At 36.8% G+C, this 17,756-nt stretch overlaps 4 protein-coding genes across 4 annotated transcripts; 2 read left to right on the forward strand and 2 right to left on the reverse strand.

Moving 5' to 3' along the window:
• The first annotated feature begins 2,033 nt into the window (after positions 1 to 2,033).
• On the forward strand, positions 2,034 to 3,248 carry LOC111795856 (F-box protein SNE-like). Its single transcript, XM_023678464.1, has one exon. It carries the CDS (start codon positions 2,623 to 2,625, stop codon positions 3,079 to 3,081), a length of 459 nt encoding a protein of 152 aa, XP_023534232.1. The 5' UTR covers positions 2,034 to 2,622; the 3' UTR covers positions 3,082 to 3,248.
• A 1,212-nt stretch (positions 3,249 to 4,460) lies between these two features.
• LOC111795156 (zinc finger CCCH domain-containing protein 18-like) lies at positions 4,461 to 5,655 on the reverse strand. The gene is made up of 4 exons (XM_023677432.1): positions 4,975 to 5,655; positions 4,774 to 4,843; positions 4,596 to 4,699; positions 4,461 to 4,512 (listed from the first exon to the last, which is right to left on the reverse strand). The coding sequence occupies exons 1-4, from the start codon at positions 5,625 to 5,627 to the stop codon at positions 4,461 to 4,463; spliced, it is 879 nt and encodes a 292-aa protein (XP_023533200.1). The 5' UTR covers positions 5,628 to 5,655.
• A 1,568-nt stretch (positions 5,656 to 7,223) lies between these two features.
• On the forward strand, positions 7,224 to 11,913 carry LOC111795267 (vacuolar protein-sorting-associated protein 11 homolog). The gene is made up of 5 exons (XM_023677576.1): positions 7,224 to 7,693; positions 8,001 to 8,171; positions 8,329 to 8,649; positions 8,749 to 10,494; positions 10,973 to 11,913. The coding sequence occupies exons 1-5, from the start codon at positions 7,469 to 7,471 to the stop codon at positions 11,366 to 11,368; spliced, it is 2,859 nt and encodes a 952-aa protein (XP_023533344.1). The 5' UTR covers positions 7,224 to 7,468; the 3' UTR covers positions 11,369 to 11,913.
• Positions 11,914 to 13,935: 2,022 nt separating this feature from the next.
• Positions 13,936 to 16,531, reverse strand: LOC111796106. The gene is made up of 4 exons (XM_023678801.1): positions 16,303 to 16,531; positions 16,088 to 16,175; positions 14,908 to 15,100; positions 13,936 to 14,252 (listed from the first exon to the last, which is right to left on the reverse strand). The coding sequence occupies exons 2-4, from the start codon at positions 16,139 to 16,141 to the stop codon at positions 14,122 to 14,124; spliced, it is 378 nt and encodes a 125-aa protein (XP_023534569.1). The 5' UTR covers positions 16,142 to 16,175; positions 16,303 to 16,531; the 3' UTR covers positions 13,936 to 14,121.
• Positions 16,532 to 17,756: the final 1,225 nt, after the last annotated feature.

The raw sequence follows: 17,756 nt of genomic DNA on the forward strand, positions 1-17,756 counted from the left end.
AGGGGTTTCTTGTTGTATTGTTGCAATTATTAAGTTCTTCTCAGCAAGACTTGGGAACAGTGCTTTTTCAGATGTGTCCAATAGACAAGTCCAACATGAAACAAAACAACGTCTTCATAAACCCTAAAAGAATATAATATAAAGGTGGGCCATGGGGGTGTCCTAAGAGAATCTCCCACCTCCTTCCCCCAGAACCCAACCTAAAGGGTCTTTTTATAAATCTAAATGTCAATTCTAACACCCAATATAATGATGTTTTATTATATGCTTTCTGTCTCAAAGGACTTGGGGGTTTCCTTTCTGTGCCAACTCCATCAGACAATCAATCAAATGGGCACTGCCCTGTCTATAATTTTCAATAGCTCTTCTCAGACATATTTACATTATTTATTTATTCATCAATAATTTCTCTGAGGAAACCTATGGTGCTTGTTGTTTCGCTCTGACTTTTCTTCCTGCTCACAAACAACACCTTATTTTCAAACATTTTTTAATGCATTTAGTCGTCTTCTGGTTCACCTTTTCCCCCCAAGTGCATAAAGTTCTGTCTATTTTGTTTTTAGTTTTCCAGCATCCATTTCCTCAGTATGATGAGTATATATCACTGTATCATATGATACCCATATGAAAAAGCTGTACGTTTTCTAATAGAAATGAACCATCCAACAAGATTCATAATTATAAAAACAATAGCTTTAATTCAAGCACACTACTTCACTGCTAACCTATAGGTATCTCATAATCAAAGACAATGCAAAATATATCTCCACCATATTATTATCCGATTGTCAACACGTTTATCAAAGTCTAACTTTCTCTATCCCTGTACGTGAAAAATTGAAAATCATTAAATTTCTCTTCTATAGAGAGAGAGAGAGAGAGAGAGAGACATGACTAAAGAACAAGGGTGAGCAACGTCTAAGTCTACCATGCCATCTACTTAAGATCTACATCAATAAAACAGTGACTAAGAACTAAGAAATGGAAGGGGGGAAAAGCTTAAGAATCAGAATTCCTCTGTTCTTAATACGGAAGGAGAGTAAATGATGTGAGATTCTGGAGTACGATGGATAAGCCTTCCCAGAAATCATGGGGAAGAAAGATGAAGGATTAAACTAAATGATGAGAGATTGTGAAAAGAAAGAGATGTAGGATGAGCTGAGCAATGTGATTAAAAGAGAGAATAAATGATGTGTTAATTAAGATATAGCCAACAACATTTCACAAATTTAAATTTCACAAACAAAAGTATTTTACCTGAGCAGAGAAGGCGTGGGTATGTGGAATAATTTCCTTGGAGGATAGGATATTTAAATGAGATACTTTTTCATTATACATAGTTTTCAGGAAAAATCTTTTAAAGTAGTTTCCCATAATTTCAAAATTTTAAAATACTTTGAACTTTAGTTATTTTTATGAGATGCATTTAAAGTTTCGTGACTTTTAGTTATTTTTATCCGATCCATTTAAAGTTAAGTTAATAGATTTATTGGTTTGTATGGTTTAAAGAAAGTTAGATAAAACTCTCAATAAATTTATACCAAAGAGACTATAAATGAGTGTCTAATCAAACCATATGAATTATGTATGAGATTTTATTTAATCAGATGAGATGAAATTCTAAATGTAATATGAACTAAATTCTAACTTTCTCCTATGGATAGGAACCAAATTTGCAATTTCTCCAATTTTTCCTATAATAGTAAAACTAAATGGAATCATAACCAAGATGCATTCATATACTATCTATCATGATATCATAAACATTTTAGAAATCTATAATTTGATATGGCACTATAGAGGAATTGGTGGTTCATGATTAGGATCGGATGAACAATGTTTGGGTTATTGAGGATTGTTGGGAGGAAATCACACGTTGCTAATTAAAGAGATGATCATGAGTTTATAAGTAATAAATATATCTCTATTGGCAAAGTCTTTTGGAGAAACCAAAAGCAAAACCACGAGAACTTATGCTCAAAGTGGACAATATCATATTATTGTGTAGGCCCGTGATTTTTAACGTGTGGATATGGTCCACACACCGAAGTTGAGAAAACATAGGCGTGAAAACAGAATTAAAGACAGTAAACATATCCATGCCTAGCTGATGTAAAAGGTCGTTCTCTTTGAAAGAGTGGTTCCCAACTCACAACGGACACTTGCCCAAAGTCTTGGAATATGCACACACATACACACCCTAAATTCAACTACAGCTTTGAGCTACTTCTGCTAAGCCCCTAAACGAATTTTTTAAAGAAAAAAGAAGCCAAAGAAAGAGAAAGTTAAGCGGAATCGCATTGATTTGCATTGGTTTGAGTTTTTTTTTTTTTTGGTTTGGAGCTTCTTCCTTGGCCCCATCTCCTCCCTCCTCGATACCCTCTCCTACCTCTCCCCTCTCAATCCTTCTCACAGACATTTTCACAAACACGCGGACTTCGAGACGCACAGCAGGACAAATCCTATCTTAGACATTTTCTCCTTGTTAATGAATTTTCACCAGATCTCTCTCTCTCTCTCACTCTCTTTTCCTCTCTATCTAGTTTCAATTCCATATATATCACAGAACTAGATCGCTTCCACCTTCCAAATTCCTAATTATACTACGGCTTAAACGTAAAAATGCAGAAGAATCACATACCTGAGGCGAACGAGAAGCGGCGGAAGTTCTTAATCAACGACAATCTCGACATTCTCATCGAAATCCTCAAGCGGCTAGACGGACCGTCACTCGGCGTCGCCGCCTGCGTCTGCCGCCTCTGGTGCACAATCGCTCGAAACGAATCAGTCTGGGAACATGTGTGCTTCCGGCACGTGACATCGCCGCTTCCATCATCGGTGAAATCAGTGGTCGCCGCACTGGGAGGATACAAGCGGCTATACATGGTGAGCATAAGGCCGGTGCTGAGTCGACTCGGATACTCGGAAGTGGTGAGGCGAGTTTGGACTCAGGACGAGGTTCAACTCTCACTGTCTCTGTTTTGTGTGGATTATTACGAACGGCTCACTGGGAGTGGAAGACTCAGCGGCGATGCGTCCGCATTGTCCCTCATGTTCCTCTGCAACACCGTGAACGTCTGATTGATCTCGTGGTTTTTTGATACTTTCTCCACCGTTGGATTCGTTGACCAGTCCATATAAGAAATCAAGCAAGCTCCGGTGATTTTAGTCAAAGGATTAAGATTAGCCTGGTATGAATATGATAATTATTCCAATTATACAACCATTTTATTAAAATGAAAATAACAGTTCCATTATTTTCAACATTTTCTTTATTGTTTGATTTATTTTATGTTATTATTATTATTATTATTATTATTATTATTATCTAAATATTGTTGTAATGAAAATAAAAAAAATAAAAAAACAAATTTTGGGTTGAATAATATTTGTATTTTATTGTTTTCATGGTTAGTTGAAAATTAAAAAGGCTCTCACACACCCACCACACATGACCACCCTCACTAGGTAGCACGGATTGCTCGTAGCCACCACAAAAGAATTGCATATTTTCTGAACCATCATATCTTTAGAATTGCTCTCATTCATGTCTTTGTCCCTCCTTTACTTGAATGTCTGTCACGGAACATGTAGTGTCCCAAGCCCACCGTCCAATTTGGCCTCGTTGGCATCCTCGCCATTTTAAAATGTGTCGGAACAGATATTCATCTAGATACTATCTTGTTTGGGCTTCCCTTCACCTCACCTCAAAGTTTTTGGGCTATTTTTCGTATCTACTACGAAGAGATTTCCACGTTCAATGTGAGATTGTCCACTTTGGGCTTCCCCTCAAGTTTTTGGGCTATTCTCCATTTCATATCTACTGGGGAGAGGTTTTCACTCGATGTGGAGTTGTCCACTTTGGGCTTCATTTTTGGCTTCTCCTCAACATTTTTGGACTCTTCATTACGTATCTACTCAGGAGAGGTTTCCACACTTTCCACACCCTTATATTGTCGACTAGACCTATTAAACACTTTCCACACCCTTATATTGTCGACTAAGTTTTGCTTATATAACGATCCATGCTCAAGATTTGAACTAGACCCAAATGACATTCAACTTCATCTCCTATGACATGATCACTTACACTGTGTTGGTCGGAGGAAAAATGAAATCAAACTTGTAATCTTGTTATTTATGGTGGAATGAAGGATTGGAACCACTTTTTACGATGATCAATGTCTTAATCTATGTGGCGTTTATAACAATCCGATTATGAAATATAATAGAGTTATAAAACAATCTCGACCGAAGAGATGAGAAAAACAAAGAATGAGATCTTGTTAGTAGAAACTAAAATCCTTAAGAAAATATTGACTTAATAAATAAAGAAATTTTCGATGGTAAAAAANCAAAGCCTATCGTAATCGAAACCGAAACCGAAACCGAAACGATTGTTCGAAATTTAATCTGTTATTCTATAAATTATCGTCGAAGTATGTGTATCGTCGTCGTCGTCATTGTACGTGAGATGCAAATGGGGTATCTGGTTCACTAAATCCTTCGGTGCTGCATGATTTAACACACAACCAGAAAAACTACAGAAACATAAGTTCTTTTTCTTTGAGTTAAGGCTTTTTTATTTCACAGACCTGTCATCATGATGGTCAGTCCAAGAATCTGGGAAGTCATGTGGCTGCTCAGTAGATAAACAAAACTCTTCCATTTCTGCACTGCACCAACAGATTCCACGTTCCTTCAAAATTCAAAAGCTGATGAATGAGCCAAATTCTGAGATGAACAGCCCAAAGTGGAAGAATTCTGTCGAACACTCTGTTCAGAAATTTCATTGCGTTTTGGAGAATCATCGGTTAAGATTATCGAATTCTTCCCATGGGGCCTGAAAATGGCAATTTGTAGAATCAGAAAGTGGGTTTAGCTTTGTTATTTATGAACAGAGTAGCACAAACAAAGAACAGAGTAGCAAAATCAAAGAACAGAGTAGCAAAAACAGAGAACAGAGCAATGAACCCGTCAAGAACACGAATGCGGCTCAACAGAGCAAGAAGCCGCGTGAGGCTAAGCCCAGTCTTCGAAAGATACCCATCGCCGAGAAGACTGCGCCCATACCGCTCACGATACACCATCGGCAAAGCCGCAATCAAAATCGGCAGCCCACCACGAGATTTCAGAAGCTCGACAATCTCGATTTCAAGTTTATCCAGCGCTCTTCCACTAAGCACCACAACACGCGGCTCCTTCTCCACAACATCATGAACATACCGGCAAGTATTCCCATGTTTGCAATACCCTTTACTGAAATAATGACAAACTTTCACCGGAAACTCCCTCCGGCGGCTTCGCCTCACCGGAGTTGCCGAGTCCAGCGACAGCCACTGCATCTGGTTCTGCAGGGCGAAGTCGGAGAACGTCTGGTGGGGAAGGAACAGGCGGGAGGATGGAGAAGAAGAAACACGACCATATGGAATTGGAACTTCGGGAATTCCGAGGTCGGATTTGGCGGTGTTAATAACACATTGAATTATACAATCCGGGCTGAACGCCAATCGGATCATGTCCTGTTCGTTGGTGTTCAGCATAACGTAGCCGACGATCTTCAACCCATATTCAGGCTCCAATTTGCAGATTCTTTCGTACACAATTTTCGTCGTTTCGTTATCCATTTGAACTGAAACACACAGAACAAGAACAGTAGAATGAGAATTTTGACGAATTTAAGGAACAAGAAACAGAGCAATGGAGGATTTTGTTTAGAGAAGCTGATGGAATGGAAGGGATTAGGTTTTAAAGGCGCTTGATTTAGCTTAAATTAGCCTAATTAATTATTTTTAATTATAAATAATCTCGAATTTAAATTCTACGATTTCTCTTAATAGATCACGTCGAAAAAGCAATTTTTTTATTATTTTTTTTTGGGTTTCTCTCTCTGTTTTTTAATTTTGAAAATGTTTTAATGTATTTATTTAATTTATTTTGTTTTTGTTTTTCCAAATTACAGGTTGTACTTATTTACAGAAAATCGCGGGAAATTTGAGAAATGCGCCGGGATTTCCGAAAGCAGGCACTACCGACGAAATGACTGATTTACCCCTCTCTCAGCAATAAAAAATCCCACGTGTGCCCGGAATTTAAAAAATATAAATATATCAAAACGCACCGTTTCGGTTGGGTCCCACTTTAACCTTTTCTAGAATGGGCGTCGCCACGTATCATTAAGTAGCCACGTTTATTCCTATTGGCCCCACGTCATCCAAATTTCTATCCTACCTGGCAGGTCCTTGGTGGAAAATTAATTGTGGCCGACTTTTTGGTCTTTTTATTTTTTCCCTTTTTGCAAGCAAATAATCAACAACACAGCAGGAACTCCACTGGCTTATTTCCACGATTATTTTTTTAAAACATTATATATATTAAATAAACATTTTATTTATTTTTTATTTATTAAAAGAATATTTCTTTTTAATTTTTTTAAGCATCAGAAGAAAATCTTTGAAAAAGGGAAGGATCCAGTGCTTCGCGAGCTGGAACCAATCAAATTGTGGGCCATAGTCAATATATAAGACAAAGGGTAAAATGGGTATTACGCCAAACCGCTAGGGACTTAAACGTAAATAACACAGCAGAACGGGGTTGAGTGGTGAGACCAGTTCAAACGGCAGATAAAGAGGGAAGGATTAACGGTCACCGTCAAAGTTCGATCTAGAGATGAGTGATGGACGGACGTTTAAGGCGCTCCCCCGTTAGATTAGTGCTTTCCCGTAAAGCCACCTGGTACCGGAGATATCAGTAATGGAGAGATTTTAGTGTACGGTCGAGTGCATGGAAGCTTCAGTAGATACTATAATGTAAAAAATAATTATAGAAATTCTTAATTTGTTGTTAAATATATACCCACTAAATTTCAGCCGATGTATACCTAAGGTTACAACTTTGAATGGGCCACTCCTACAAAGACCGGCCCAGTTATTGACAGACGGCCCAAAAGTGGAATGTTATTGGGCTTTGGGCCACTCCTATATTCCAAAACCGGCCCAGTTATTGACGGTCGGCCCAAAAGTGGAATGTTATTGGGCTGAGGCACTCCTGTATTCCAATACCGGCCCAGTTATTGACAGGCGGCCCGAAAGAGGAATATTATTGGGCTGTGGGCCACTGATATATTCCAAAACCGGCCCAGTTATTGGCAGTCGGCCCAAAATCGGAATATTATTGGGCTGGCTTGATTCTTCTACGGAGTTTAGAAAGTTCCGGTAGCGGAAGGGTGAGGGAAGGCAAGTTTGCGGAACGTTGTCATTTGGAGAATCGCAGAGGGGGATGACGAGAACAGGGCAAATTTGATTCTACGAGAGATAGGAAATTTGATTCTACGAGAGATAGGAAATTCGATTCAGGATTCCGGTTTTGTTACTGATCTCATAGCAAATTGTGATTGTTTGTTTGATTTGTTGATGTATTAGAGAGATTCAACGATCACTCAAATAGCAAGTGAATCGAGGAAGGGAGGATGTATCAATGGAGGAAATTCGAGTTCTTCGAAGAGAAACTAGCCGGAAGGTGCACAATTCCGGAAGAGGTGAGGGAAAAGAAGATCGAGTGTTGTTCGAGCGGCAGAGGGAAGGTGGTGATCGGTTGCAATGACGGTAGCGTTAACCTACTTGATCGTGGGCTCAAGTTCAGCTATGGATTTCAAGCTCATTCCTCGACCGTATCATTTCTGCAACAGCTCAAGGTTGGTAATTTCTTTTTCAGCTGTTTTTTCCATCGGGCAATTTGGATTTTGTGCTGCTTCAGCGTGTCTTTGGTTGAAACGGATGCCAATTTGTCAAATGAACTATTTGTGAAGTACTTTGACCTTCGAACTGCTTTCTAAACGTTGCTTTTTCTTTCTTTAATCAACACCTTATGAATCTAACTTATAGATTTATTTTCCCTTTCTTCTAGTATGTCATGATTTTAATTTATAAGTTCCGGAGATAGGATTGTAGATGATATGTCATTGACATGGATTACGTTTGTATCTTTTGATTGATGATCAGCAACGGAACTTTCTAGTCACTGTTGGAGAAGATGTGCAAATACCTCCGCAACAGACTATGTGTCTGAAGGTTTTTGACCTTGATAAAATTGAGCCAGAGGGCTCAAGTGCTACAAGTCCCGAGTGCATTGGAATCTTGAGGATATTTACTAATCAATTTCCCGAGGCAAAGGTACTGTTGCGTTTTCATTTTATTCAGACAGTATCCTGTTTTATGCGGTTGCTTTATAGGCTTGACATTTTGAACCATGATTGTTCGTTCTTTGTTTCATTGGAAGCAATTTCCTGATAATGATGGAATTATGAGACCTATGAGCTTACTACTGCAGATAACATCATTTTTGGTCCTAGAAGAGGCACCGCCAATACTACTTATTGCAATTGGCCTAGATAATGGTAATATATACTGCATCAAAGGAGACATTGCACGTGAACGTATCAATCGTTTCAAGCTTCAGGTAGACATCTCAGACAAGAATCAATCATCTATCACGGGGCTGGGGTTCAGAGTTGATGGTCAAGCTCTTCAGTTATTTGCTGTAACTCCTGATTCAGTGAGTTTATTCAGCCTGCAGAGTCAACCACCAAAGGGGCAAACTCTGGATCATATTGGATGTGGTGTGAACGGTGTTACAATGAGTGATCGATCAGTATGCAGTTCTAATCTCTCCTATATCTCATTTGCCATGTCATTGTGTTGATTAATGTTCTGTCATAATGATAACGATTACTGTGTTTTATGTAATTAGGAGTTGATCGTTGGTCGTCCTGAGGCAGTTTATTTTTATGAGGTCGATGGACGTGGTCCCTGCTGGGCTTTTGAAGGAGAAAAAAAGCTTGTAGGTTGGTTTCGTGGTTACCTTCTCTGCGTAATTGCTGATCAGAGAAATGGCAAGAACACTTTCAACATTTATGACCTGAAGAATCGACTGATTGCCCATAGTCTAGTAGTTAAAGACGTTTCTCACATGCTTTGTGAGTGGGGTAGTATTATACTTATAATGGACGACCAATCGGCTCTATGTATCGGGGAAAAAGATATGGAAAGCAAATTGGATATGCTATTTAAAAAGAATTTGTACACCATAGCTATTAATCTTGTTCAAAGTCAACAAGCTGATGCTGCTGCAACTGCAGAAGTGCTAAGAAAGTATGGGGATCATCTATACAGCAAGCAAGATTATGATGAGGCTATGGCCCAGTATATCCATACTATTGGACATCTCGAGCCCTCTTATGTTATACAGAAATTTCTTGATGCTCAGCGAATCTATAACCTCACTAATTACTTGGAAAATTTGCACGAGAAAGGGCTTGCGTCTAAAGATCACACCACACTTCTACTAAACTGCTACACCAAATTGAAAGATGTGGAAAAGCTGAATGTATTTATTAAGAACGAGGATAGTGCTGGAGAGCATAAATTTGATGTTGAGACTGCAATTAGGGTTTGTCGTGCTGCCAATTACCATGAACATGCCATGTATGTTGCTAGAAGGGAAAGAAAGCACGAATGGTACCTTAAGATCTTACTTGAAGACCTTGGAAGATATGATGAGGCCTTGCAATATATTGCAAGCCTCGAGCCTAGTCAAGCTGGCGTGACAATTAAAGAGTATGGGAAGATTCTAATCGCACACAAGCCACGTGAGACAATTGATATTCTCATGAAGCTCTGCACTGAGGATGGTGAATCATTGAAGAAAAGATCTTCAAATCGCACATATTTATCTATGTTGCCATCTCCTGTTGACTTTCTCAACATTTTTATTCATCACCCACAGTCACTTATGGAATTCTTTGAAAAGTATACAGACAAGGTAACGGACTCACCTGCTCAGGTTGAAATTAACAATACACTGTTGGAATTGTACCTGTCAAATGATTTAAACTTTCCATCAATGTCTCAAGTTGGCAATGGAAGAAGTAATAGTTTTGTGGAAAGATCAGAAGCCACATTGATGTCAGCCGAGTCCAATACGAAAGTAAGCTTTGAGGACCGGCTTGAGAGGCAAGAGAAGGGACTACGCCTGCTTAAGAGTGCATGGCCATCAGAACTGGAAAATCCTCTCTATGATGTTGATCTTGTGATTATTTTGTGTGAAATGAATGCGTTTAGGGAAGGCCTTATGTATTTATATGAAAAGATGAAACTCTACAAGGAGGTTATAGCATGCTATATGCAAACTCACGACCACGACGGTTTAATTGCTTGCTGTAAAAGATTGAGCGATTCAGGAAAGGGAGGTGACCCGTCTCTATGGGCAGATTTATTGAAGTACTTCGGCGAACTGGGAGAAGATTGTTCCAAAGAAGTGAAGGAAGTTTTGACCTATATTGAAAGGGATGATATCTTGCCTCCTATTATAGTTATTCAGACGCTGTCAAGAAATCCATGCCTCACACTTTCTGTCATCAAGGACTACATTGCGAGAAAGCTTGAACAGGAATCCAAGATGATTGAGGAGGATAGGCAAGCAATTGACAAGTATCAGGTTCGTACTTACTCATGCAATTCATTTTAAAGAATTTCTTGAATGCTTGGTCAAATTTAGCAAATGAAAAATACGTAGAAAATGACTTTATCATACTAAACCAAAATCAGAAACTAGGCTCCTGGAATTAGCAATTTTCGTCTTTCTAACTGGAAATGGCCCAAATTTATTTTATGTAACTGGATGATATTAATTGTTGAAGCACTTCAAAAGAAAAAAAACATAACTTAAAGATGATGATGAAAGGAAGTTATAGCTTCCACAATCGAACTACTTCGATCAGGGAACAAACGTTGTGAGTACATTTGTTGAGCACCTGAAGCTTTCTCATTTATTCTACCTAACATTGCTAGAGTAAAAACTTAGGGACATAGCTGCAGATATGGTATTTTCTAGCTTTAACCAAATACAATCCCACCCTCTGAACTGTTAGCTTTTTCGTTAAATGAAGTTCGTTAACCGTGTTAGCTCTCTGCAGGAAGACACAGTGGCAATGAGAAAAGAAATTGAAGATCTTAGAACAAATGCAAGAATTTTTCAACTCAGCAAGTGCACTGCTTGCACGTTCACTCTTGATCTCCCAGCTGTTCACTTCATGTGTATGCATTCATTCCATCAGCGTTGTTTGGGGGATAATGAAAAAGAATGCCCTGAATGTGCTCCAGATTACAGAAAAGTTCTAGAAATGAAGAGAAGCTTGGAGCAGAATAAAGATCAAGATCAGTTCTTCCAGCTAGTGAAGAGTTCAAAAGATGGGTTTTCTGTAATTGCCCAGTACTTCGGTAAGGGAATCATTAGCAAAACTAGTCATGAACCTCCGAAGGCTACTACAACAGTCTCAGAGAATCCTTCTTCAACAAATGGTTTTCAATGATGGTTTGAGAAGGTACTTGTTTGTGGAACTCCACTGCATTTCCCTCCTGTTATTGAGTTTCTATATGATCAAAGGGAGGGAGCCCTATTCAATCTTATTTGACTAGCTCTCAATAGCAAGATGATTGATGGTCTGTATTTATGCTCTAAACTAATGCTCTAAAGCTGAAAGTAGTCAATGCCTCCTTGTTCTTGTAATCTACTCCTTTGTTCTTAAAGCCAGACTTGTTCATCAGACATAAGGAACACCATTCAACGATCTTGTTCATCAGATTTCAAGAACACCCCTCGACGATCGCCTCCAACGACTCTCTCTATTCAGCTGGAGAATTTGATACGTGTTACGACGCTGGAGTTGAAGAAGACATGGGCGTGGTTGGATGAGGAAGATAGTTACCACTTTTGTTCTGTTCTGAAAAAATTTCGCTACCGATTTCATATAGTTTGATTATTTAACTCGATTGACGTAAATTGTAATGTATGATTTTGACTGTTGTAATCTGGAATTCTGGTTTGGAATGCATTATGCAGTTGTTGTGATGAATCCATCTAATCCCACAATTAGTCTATTATTCAGTGAATTTATGGATAACCAAGCAAATGCCACCAGAGATGATTTGATTATTACATAAAATGTTGATCTTCTAATAATTGGAGATAAACTTGGTACAATGAATCAATCTTTAATCTATTATAATTAAATTGTAACATAGTATATTGATTTTTAATTTTAAACATAAAAAAATGAATTTAGGAGTTTATCCTCTGATATTTATATGATGAGTGTATATATATAGATTTTCATTGACTTTTTCACTTGTCAAATCATATATTAAACATCACAAAAACCTAATCCTAATACACGATTGTTTTGGAAGGGAGTTCAATTTTAAAAATAATAATAATTATTATCACTAATTTTTTATAAAAAAAATATAACTACTTAGATTAGAAAGCTACAAATTTTGTACGACAATTGCCGATAAAAACTCCAACCACTAATAACAAACCAGAGATCATATAAACACATCATTTTAGTAATTTTTCATTCTTAGGTTGGTAACTTTTGTATAAATTATTAGGTTGGTAACTTTTGTATAAATTATTCGTTTCAAACGACACATCGTCCTTTGATCCTGAGCATCGTTTGAAAAAGTCAAGAGGGTCTCTCTCTTTCCTTTTTTCCTCATTTTGTTTGAGGTGGGCTGAATACGTTCGATAAAAAAGAAACCTGGGCCAGTGACTAGTCCCGTCGGAGAATAAAGTCTTTCTCTTCCCATCCCGGATTGCAAAACACAGCAAGCAAAATAGAATCATAAGAGCATAATCAAATGGCGCGCATACGCGCTTTCAGACAACACATTGAGGAGTTTGAGGAGAGGCTGCAAGCGCTTCGTGTCAATGAATTCTCGGCGTAATACTAACTCTACGAAATTTTTCACTAATTAGATGTGAGCTTAAAAGTATTTCTAACCATTAGAAAGCAAGGCTTTAAATGCTATCTGTAAAATCAAACCAAAAAGATAAGCTGCTGTAAACTGCTATCAAATCAATACAAGAAGAACCCCCCCTTCACATGCAAGGGTGAGTGAAGCAATGACAAACACTAGAGGCAAGGTTGTTCTTGTAACTAATGATTGTTCTTTCTAAATGAAAAGGATTTGGTAAGAAAAGTACTTGATTCGACTCTATTAGAGAGGGTCCACATGTTCATGTTTGGTCGGGTTTTTCACCTGCTCCAATTTTCTTTATTATATGGCTTGTCTATTAGCTAAAGAGGCCATGTGGGTTGTCCATTTGTGAACTGAATGGATCAGATGGCTTTCAAAGAGTCCAATCACCTGAAGGTGATGATTGGAATGGAATCTAATAACAATAGCAACTTTCCATTGCATATTGGGATAAGGAACTGAATTAAGAGCCCTTCAGATCATGGAGGACCAGGAAATTTCACCAGAAACAAGGGGGGAAATAAAAAGAGTGGAAAAGAGAAAGAGAAAGGTGAGGTATTCACTTGGTGATCAGACTTTAATGGAAAGTTTCTATCTCCTACTTTTCTTGGGAGAAGACGATGGAATAATGTCTTTTGTCTTCCATGTGGGTTTGTCTTCTAAGGGTCTCAGATGAAGTCTGTCCAAACTCACCCCGATGTGAGTGCCACAGATATTAAATGTATCCCCTTACCATATCAATTCAATGTACAAACAATAAGTAGTATCCAATGTAAAAGAGGAAAGTTCACCTCGAAAGCCTCTGTCCTTCTTTATAACAGCCCAACCTTACCGCTAGTAGATATTGTCTTCTTTGAGCTTTCCTTCAAGGTTTTTAAAACGTGTCTACTAGGAAGAGGTTTCACACCTTTACAAGGAATGCTTCGCTCCCCTCTCCAACTGATGTAGGATCTTACGCTACTATACCATAATAAGACTCTCTACTCACCAGCACCCCCTCCCCCCGCACCCGGACTGTTCTAAACTATCAAAGGGATTAGAGGAGAAAACATGATTGGACTCTGTATACAGGCCTAAATGAAAATCTTGGTTGCTTCATTGCTTTTCCTCAAGCGGATTGTCAAACTGAACACATAAACCTTGTATATAATATAAACATAGTTCTAAACAAAGAAGAAGAAAAGAGGTAATATTGACTGATTAAAATTTTAAGAAAAAGGTAAACTAATATGTTTCTTCTCTACCTTTATATTCTTCACGCATAAAAAGAAATACACGAGGGCGTACAAATAAGATGATCGACTTATGGTTCCAGCTTCAAGGAAACAACTCGAGATTGTCTGTTACGCTTAGCCACCTTGAGAAACACCATAGAGAGACACGATGGTGCCCACCACGGCCGTCGTACCTTTTGCTCTCCTTTCAAGCAAGCCACTGGAAGTACATAACTTAAAGAATAAACACCATGATCTTAATGTCAACTGGAAAAGCAGACATATAGTTAGAGTAGGTTTGGTATGACTTGAGAGATTGTGATTTTGAAAATTCTAGTGTTTCACAAACAAAGTTAAGCAGATATGCACGATATTTAAACTAGTATAATGTCTCCTCTAAAAATGGTTATTAAAAAGAAAAGAAAACAAAATAGATGACAACCGGACTCTTGTGCAGCATAACAACTTGTGCACGCATCAATTTCTCAACTAGCACTGTCAGAAACATGCTAATGATGACAACCGGAGATTGCAAACAGATCAAATAAGGAGTTAAATAGTTTATTTACACGTTCAAACTTTTAAAAACAGAACAAACTGCTTAAAAAAACAAGGCAAGTCACTTTAAAATGTTTCAGAAAAGGCTTACTGTAACTCCAATGTCTAAATATGCCAATTCGCATGCTTTGAATTAAGATTTGGGGCATTTAGTTTATTTGTTTATTTATTTTCTATGGTGAATTTCATTAATTACAAATCTTGTTTAGGAACTTCTGAAATATCCGATGATAGCAGCAAGAAGACAACCCTGAGTATATATATTTTTCCAAGGACTTTGAATTAAAAAGAGAGAAAAAGCTGCATCATACACAGACCTTTAATTCGTCGGAGCTCCTTACAAAGTGTGATGAAGTCTCCCCATTTCATATGACATCGTCTGATAAACCTTAGAATCTGCTCAGTTGTGAACATTGACATGCCTTCAAGATACTCTCCATTAACCCCGTTTTCTTTAAAGATCTGACGATAGCTTCCAAGATTTATCTCTTCCAACCACAAACCAACATCCTGGAAAGAAATTGTAGTAGGCATGAAGGAGGCATATTATAAATCCAATTTCACCAAATTTACAGTTAAAATTCTAGCCTGAGAGATGTAATACAATGGAATATCGAAATGTTTGCCACGTAAAAACATCCTCTCCTACCCATTATAAGAATCAAATGTATGCAGTATTCAGTGCATCTATCTGTACACAAACAATCAGCCAAGATAAAGTTCCAAAAAATCACACAAATATCAAGCTAAGCAGTGACACACATGACCACTCCAATTAAAATGGACAGGTGCAGCAGTTTGGAATGATATCTTCAAAAAAAAATTGGACTTCAAGAAACTAAAAACCATGTGACAGCCAAAACATGCAGAAAACCGGGAACATAGAGACAGTATAACATTATGACATAATTTCTTCGGCTCCATCAAATATAATTTCTTATATTCAAAATTCCTGAAAAACAAATTTAGAAAAGTTCAAGCTAAACACTAACTTCAAAACTAGAAAGAGAACAGAGGGTGGAACTGACACGGAAAGTCCAAAAATCTAAATAGGAGAGAGAATAAATCTCAATGCAATGAACATACCTTTGCATGTATATACGAATTTCGCAGGGAGATATTAGAAAATGAAGCTCCTACATTAAAGCACTGGTGATGAATTCATTAATTTCATTTCACAATTAACAGTTATTTTGAGAAGTTTTCAGCGATTATTACTGGGTAAACCCCATTGATCCAGCAATCACACCTTACCAGCAATAAGCACAAAAAACAGAGGGCATCACCATATCACGCGATTAAACACTTGAACAAGCAATCAATGGGAAAGGTTACAGCAGCCATCAAGTATAAACTCCCAGACCGACACTCCTTAACACACAACCGTTCAGATTTTCAAGTCAAAATCCAAACAACAATGAATTGCAGTTAAAGATCCTTGCACAAGAGATCCAAAATCAAAGATGATGTATCAGATGCTAGAGGATCTGTAAGTACCTCTATAGTCCAAATGAAGAAATCAAGAGGTTCCGGTCGCTGTTCCTTGTTCATCTCACTATCAAGTCTGCCCGAAATTTCAGATTACCTAAATTCACAAAGCAAAAAACAATCCATCACAGTTTCATAACCACAAAAAACAAGATTCCAAATACCAAATTCACTTCATAGAAAACAAAAAACAGAGAAGCCACAAATTACAAATTGAAGCTCACCACAAAGCTTCAATCTCCCCTTCTTCTTCTTCCTGTAGAAAAAAACTAGATCACCAAAATTTCTCTACATTTGAATCAGAACAGAAGTGCCGCATGAGAGGAAGAAAAATTGAATCGACGAAAGAGGAAGTTCAAATAAAGCGTCCAGGGAGGGGTTTTGATCATTTGATGAACGCCAATTTCTCTCTTTCTTCTCTCTCTCTCTCTCTCTCTCTCTCTCTCTCTCTCTCTTTCATTTCCCTGCGCCTCTTCACCTCGCAGTTGTATGCTCTGCCTTACTGTCTCTGTAACTCCATTCCCACTCGCTTCTCACTCCCGTGTATCTCACGCGCCCTTTTCCAATTACCTCATTGACGTTGACTATTAATTATTTCCGTAATTATTTCATAAATAATTTAGATTTTGATGTTAATTTTAATATAATTTAGCTAATTAAGATATTATAATTAATCAATATTTCTTTTTATAGAAAACAGCATATCTTAATTATTAGTTATGTGATAAATGTTTTCAACAACCATACAAATTATATTGTTATTGTCTCGATTTAATCTACAATATTATAATCTTAATAACATATAATATTAATATTTTAAAAAATTTACTGAAGAGAAACAGCCCATTTTTAATATAATTTTAATTAAAATTAAATTAATAAAAATATTGTTCAATTTTATCTTTTATATAAAAAAAATACTTATAAACTTTACAAATTTTTAATAATACTCTTACAATAAATACCTTTAAACTAAAAAAATGGAAAATTTTTAAATAATTTAAAAAATATCATTTTAACTCTTTCAAAAATATAAATATATATATATATATATATATATCAACTTTGTTAGGTAATTCAAAACCACTTTTTTATTTTTTTTATTTTAAAAATAAAATACTCATAAAATTCTTAAAATAACACTAAAATATTTGGAGATAATTTATGAAATGTTGATAGACAGTTTTTGTTCACGTAAGGTAAAAAAAAAATTTTAAAGAAAGAATATTATTTTTTAAATTTTATAGATAGTTTTTAAATACCGGTATTAATAATTTTTGTTTTTAAGTTGAATGATACTTAAAATTTTAAGAGTATTTTTTATTTTTTAAATTAAAAATTATTATTAAAACATTTGAAGGTTTAGGAATAATATAAAGTTGGGAGATATTTTTATTAATTTGGATTTTAATTAATAATGAGATTTTGGATGAATTTGAGAAAATATTAATTGATAACGTAAGCAAATCGTTTTATTTATTTATTTATTATTATGAGCTTGTAAGGAAGTTTTATTTAAAAATAAATAAATCATATATGGATGCGTGTCAGTGATAGAGGTGCCAGTGGGGTCCACGACACATGGCAAATAAATTACTGTTTTTTTTTTCTTTTTAAGATTTTGATCCCTTGAAAGCAGACCACAGATGCTAGGAGGAATGTGGACCGTCGGATGAGA

Source organism: Cucurbita pepo, chromosome LG05, assembly GCF_002806865.2.
Source record: "Cucurbita pepo subsp. pepo cultivar mu-cu-16 chromosome LG05, ASM280686v2, whole genome shotgun sequence".
Lineage (NCBI taxonomy): Eukaryota > Viridiplantae > Streptophyta > Magnoliopsida > Cucurbitales > Cucurbitaceae > Cucurbita > Cucurbita pepo.

Excerpts from the sequence above, each read along its gene's own strand:
- LOC111796106 (XM_023678801.1), bottom strand. The coding sequence starts at position 16,141 with ATGAACAAGGAACAGCGACCGGAACCTCTTGATTTCTTCATTTGGACT. Across the intron at positions 15,101-16,087 it reads TCTTCATTTGGACTATAGAG|GATGTTGGTTTGTGGTTGGA; the intron begins GTACTTACAGAT and ends ATTTCTTTCCAG. Across the intron at positions 14,253-14,907 it reads GGAGCTCCGACGAATTAAAG|TGGCTTGCTTGAAAGGAGAG; the intron begins GTCTGTGTATGA and ends ATGTACTTCCAG.
- LOC111795156 (XM_023677432.1), bottom strand. The coding sequence starts at position 5,627 with ATGGATAACGAAACGACGAAAATTGTGTACGAAAGAATCTGCAAATTG. Across the intron at positions 4,844-4,974 it reads CGCATTCGTGTTCTTGACGG|GCCCCATGGGAAGAATTCGA; the intron begins GTTCATTGCTCT and ends TGCCATTTTCAG. Across the intron at positions 4,700-4,773 it reads ATGAAATTTCTGAACAGAGT|GAACGTGGAATCTGTTGGTG; the intron begins GTTCGACAGAAT and ends TGAATTTTGAAG.
- LOC111795856 (XM_023678464.1), top strand. The coding sequence starts at position 2,623 with ATGCAGAAGAATCACATACCTGAGGCGAACGAGAAGCGGCGGAAGTTC.
- LOC111795267 (XM_023677576.1), top strand. The coding sequence starts at position 7,469 with ATGTATCAATGGAGGAAATTCGAGTTCTTCGAAGAGAAACTAGCCGGA. Across the intron at positions 8,172-8,328 it reads ATCAATTTCCCGAGGCAAAG|ATAACATCATTTTTGGTCCT; the intron begins GTACTGTTGCGT and ends TTACTACTGCAG. Across the intron at positions 8,650-8,748 it reads TTACAATGAGTGATCGATCA|GAGTTGATCGTTGGTCGTCC; the intron begins GTATGCAGTTCT and ends TTATGTAATTAG.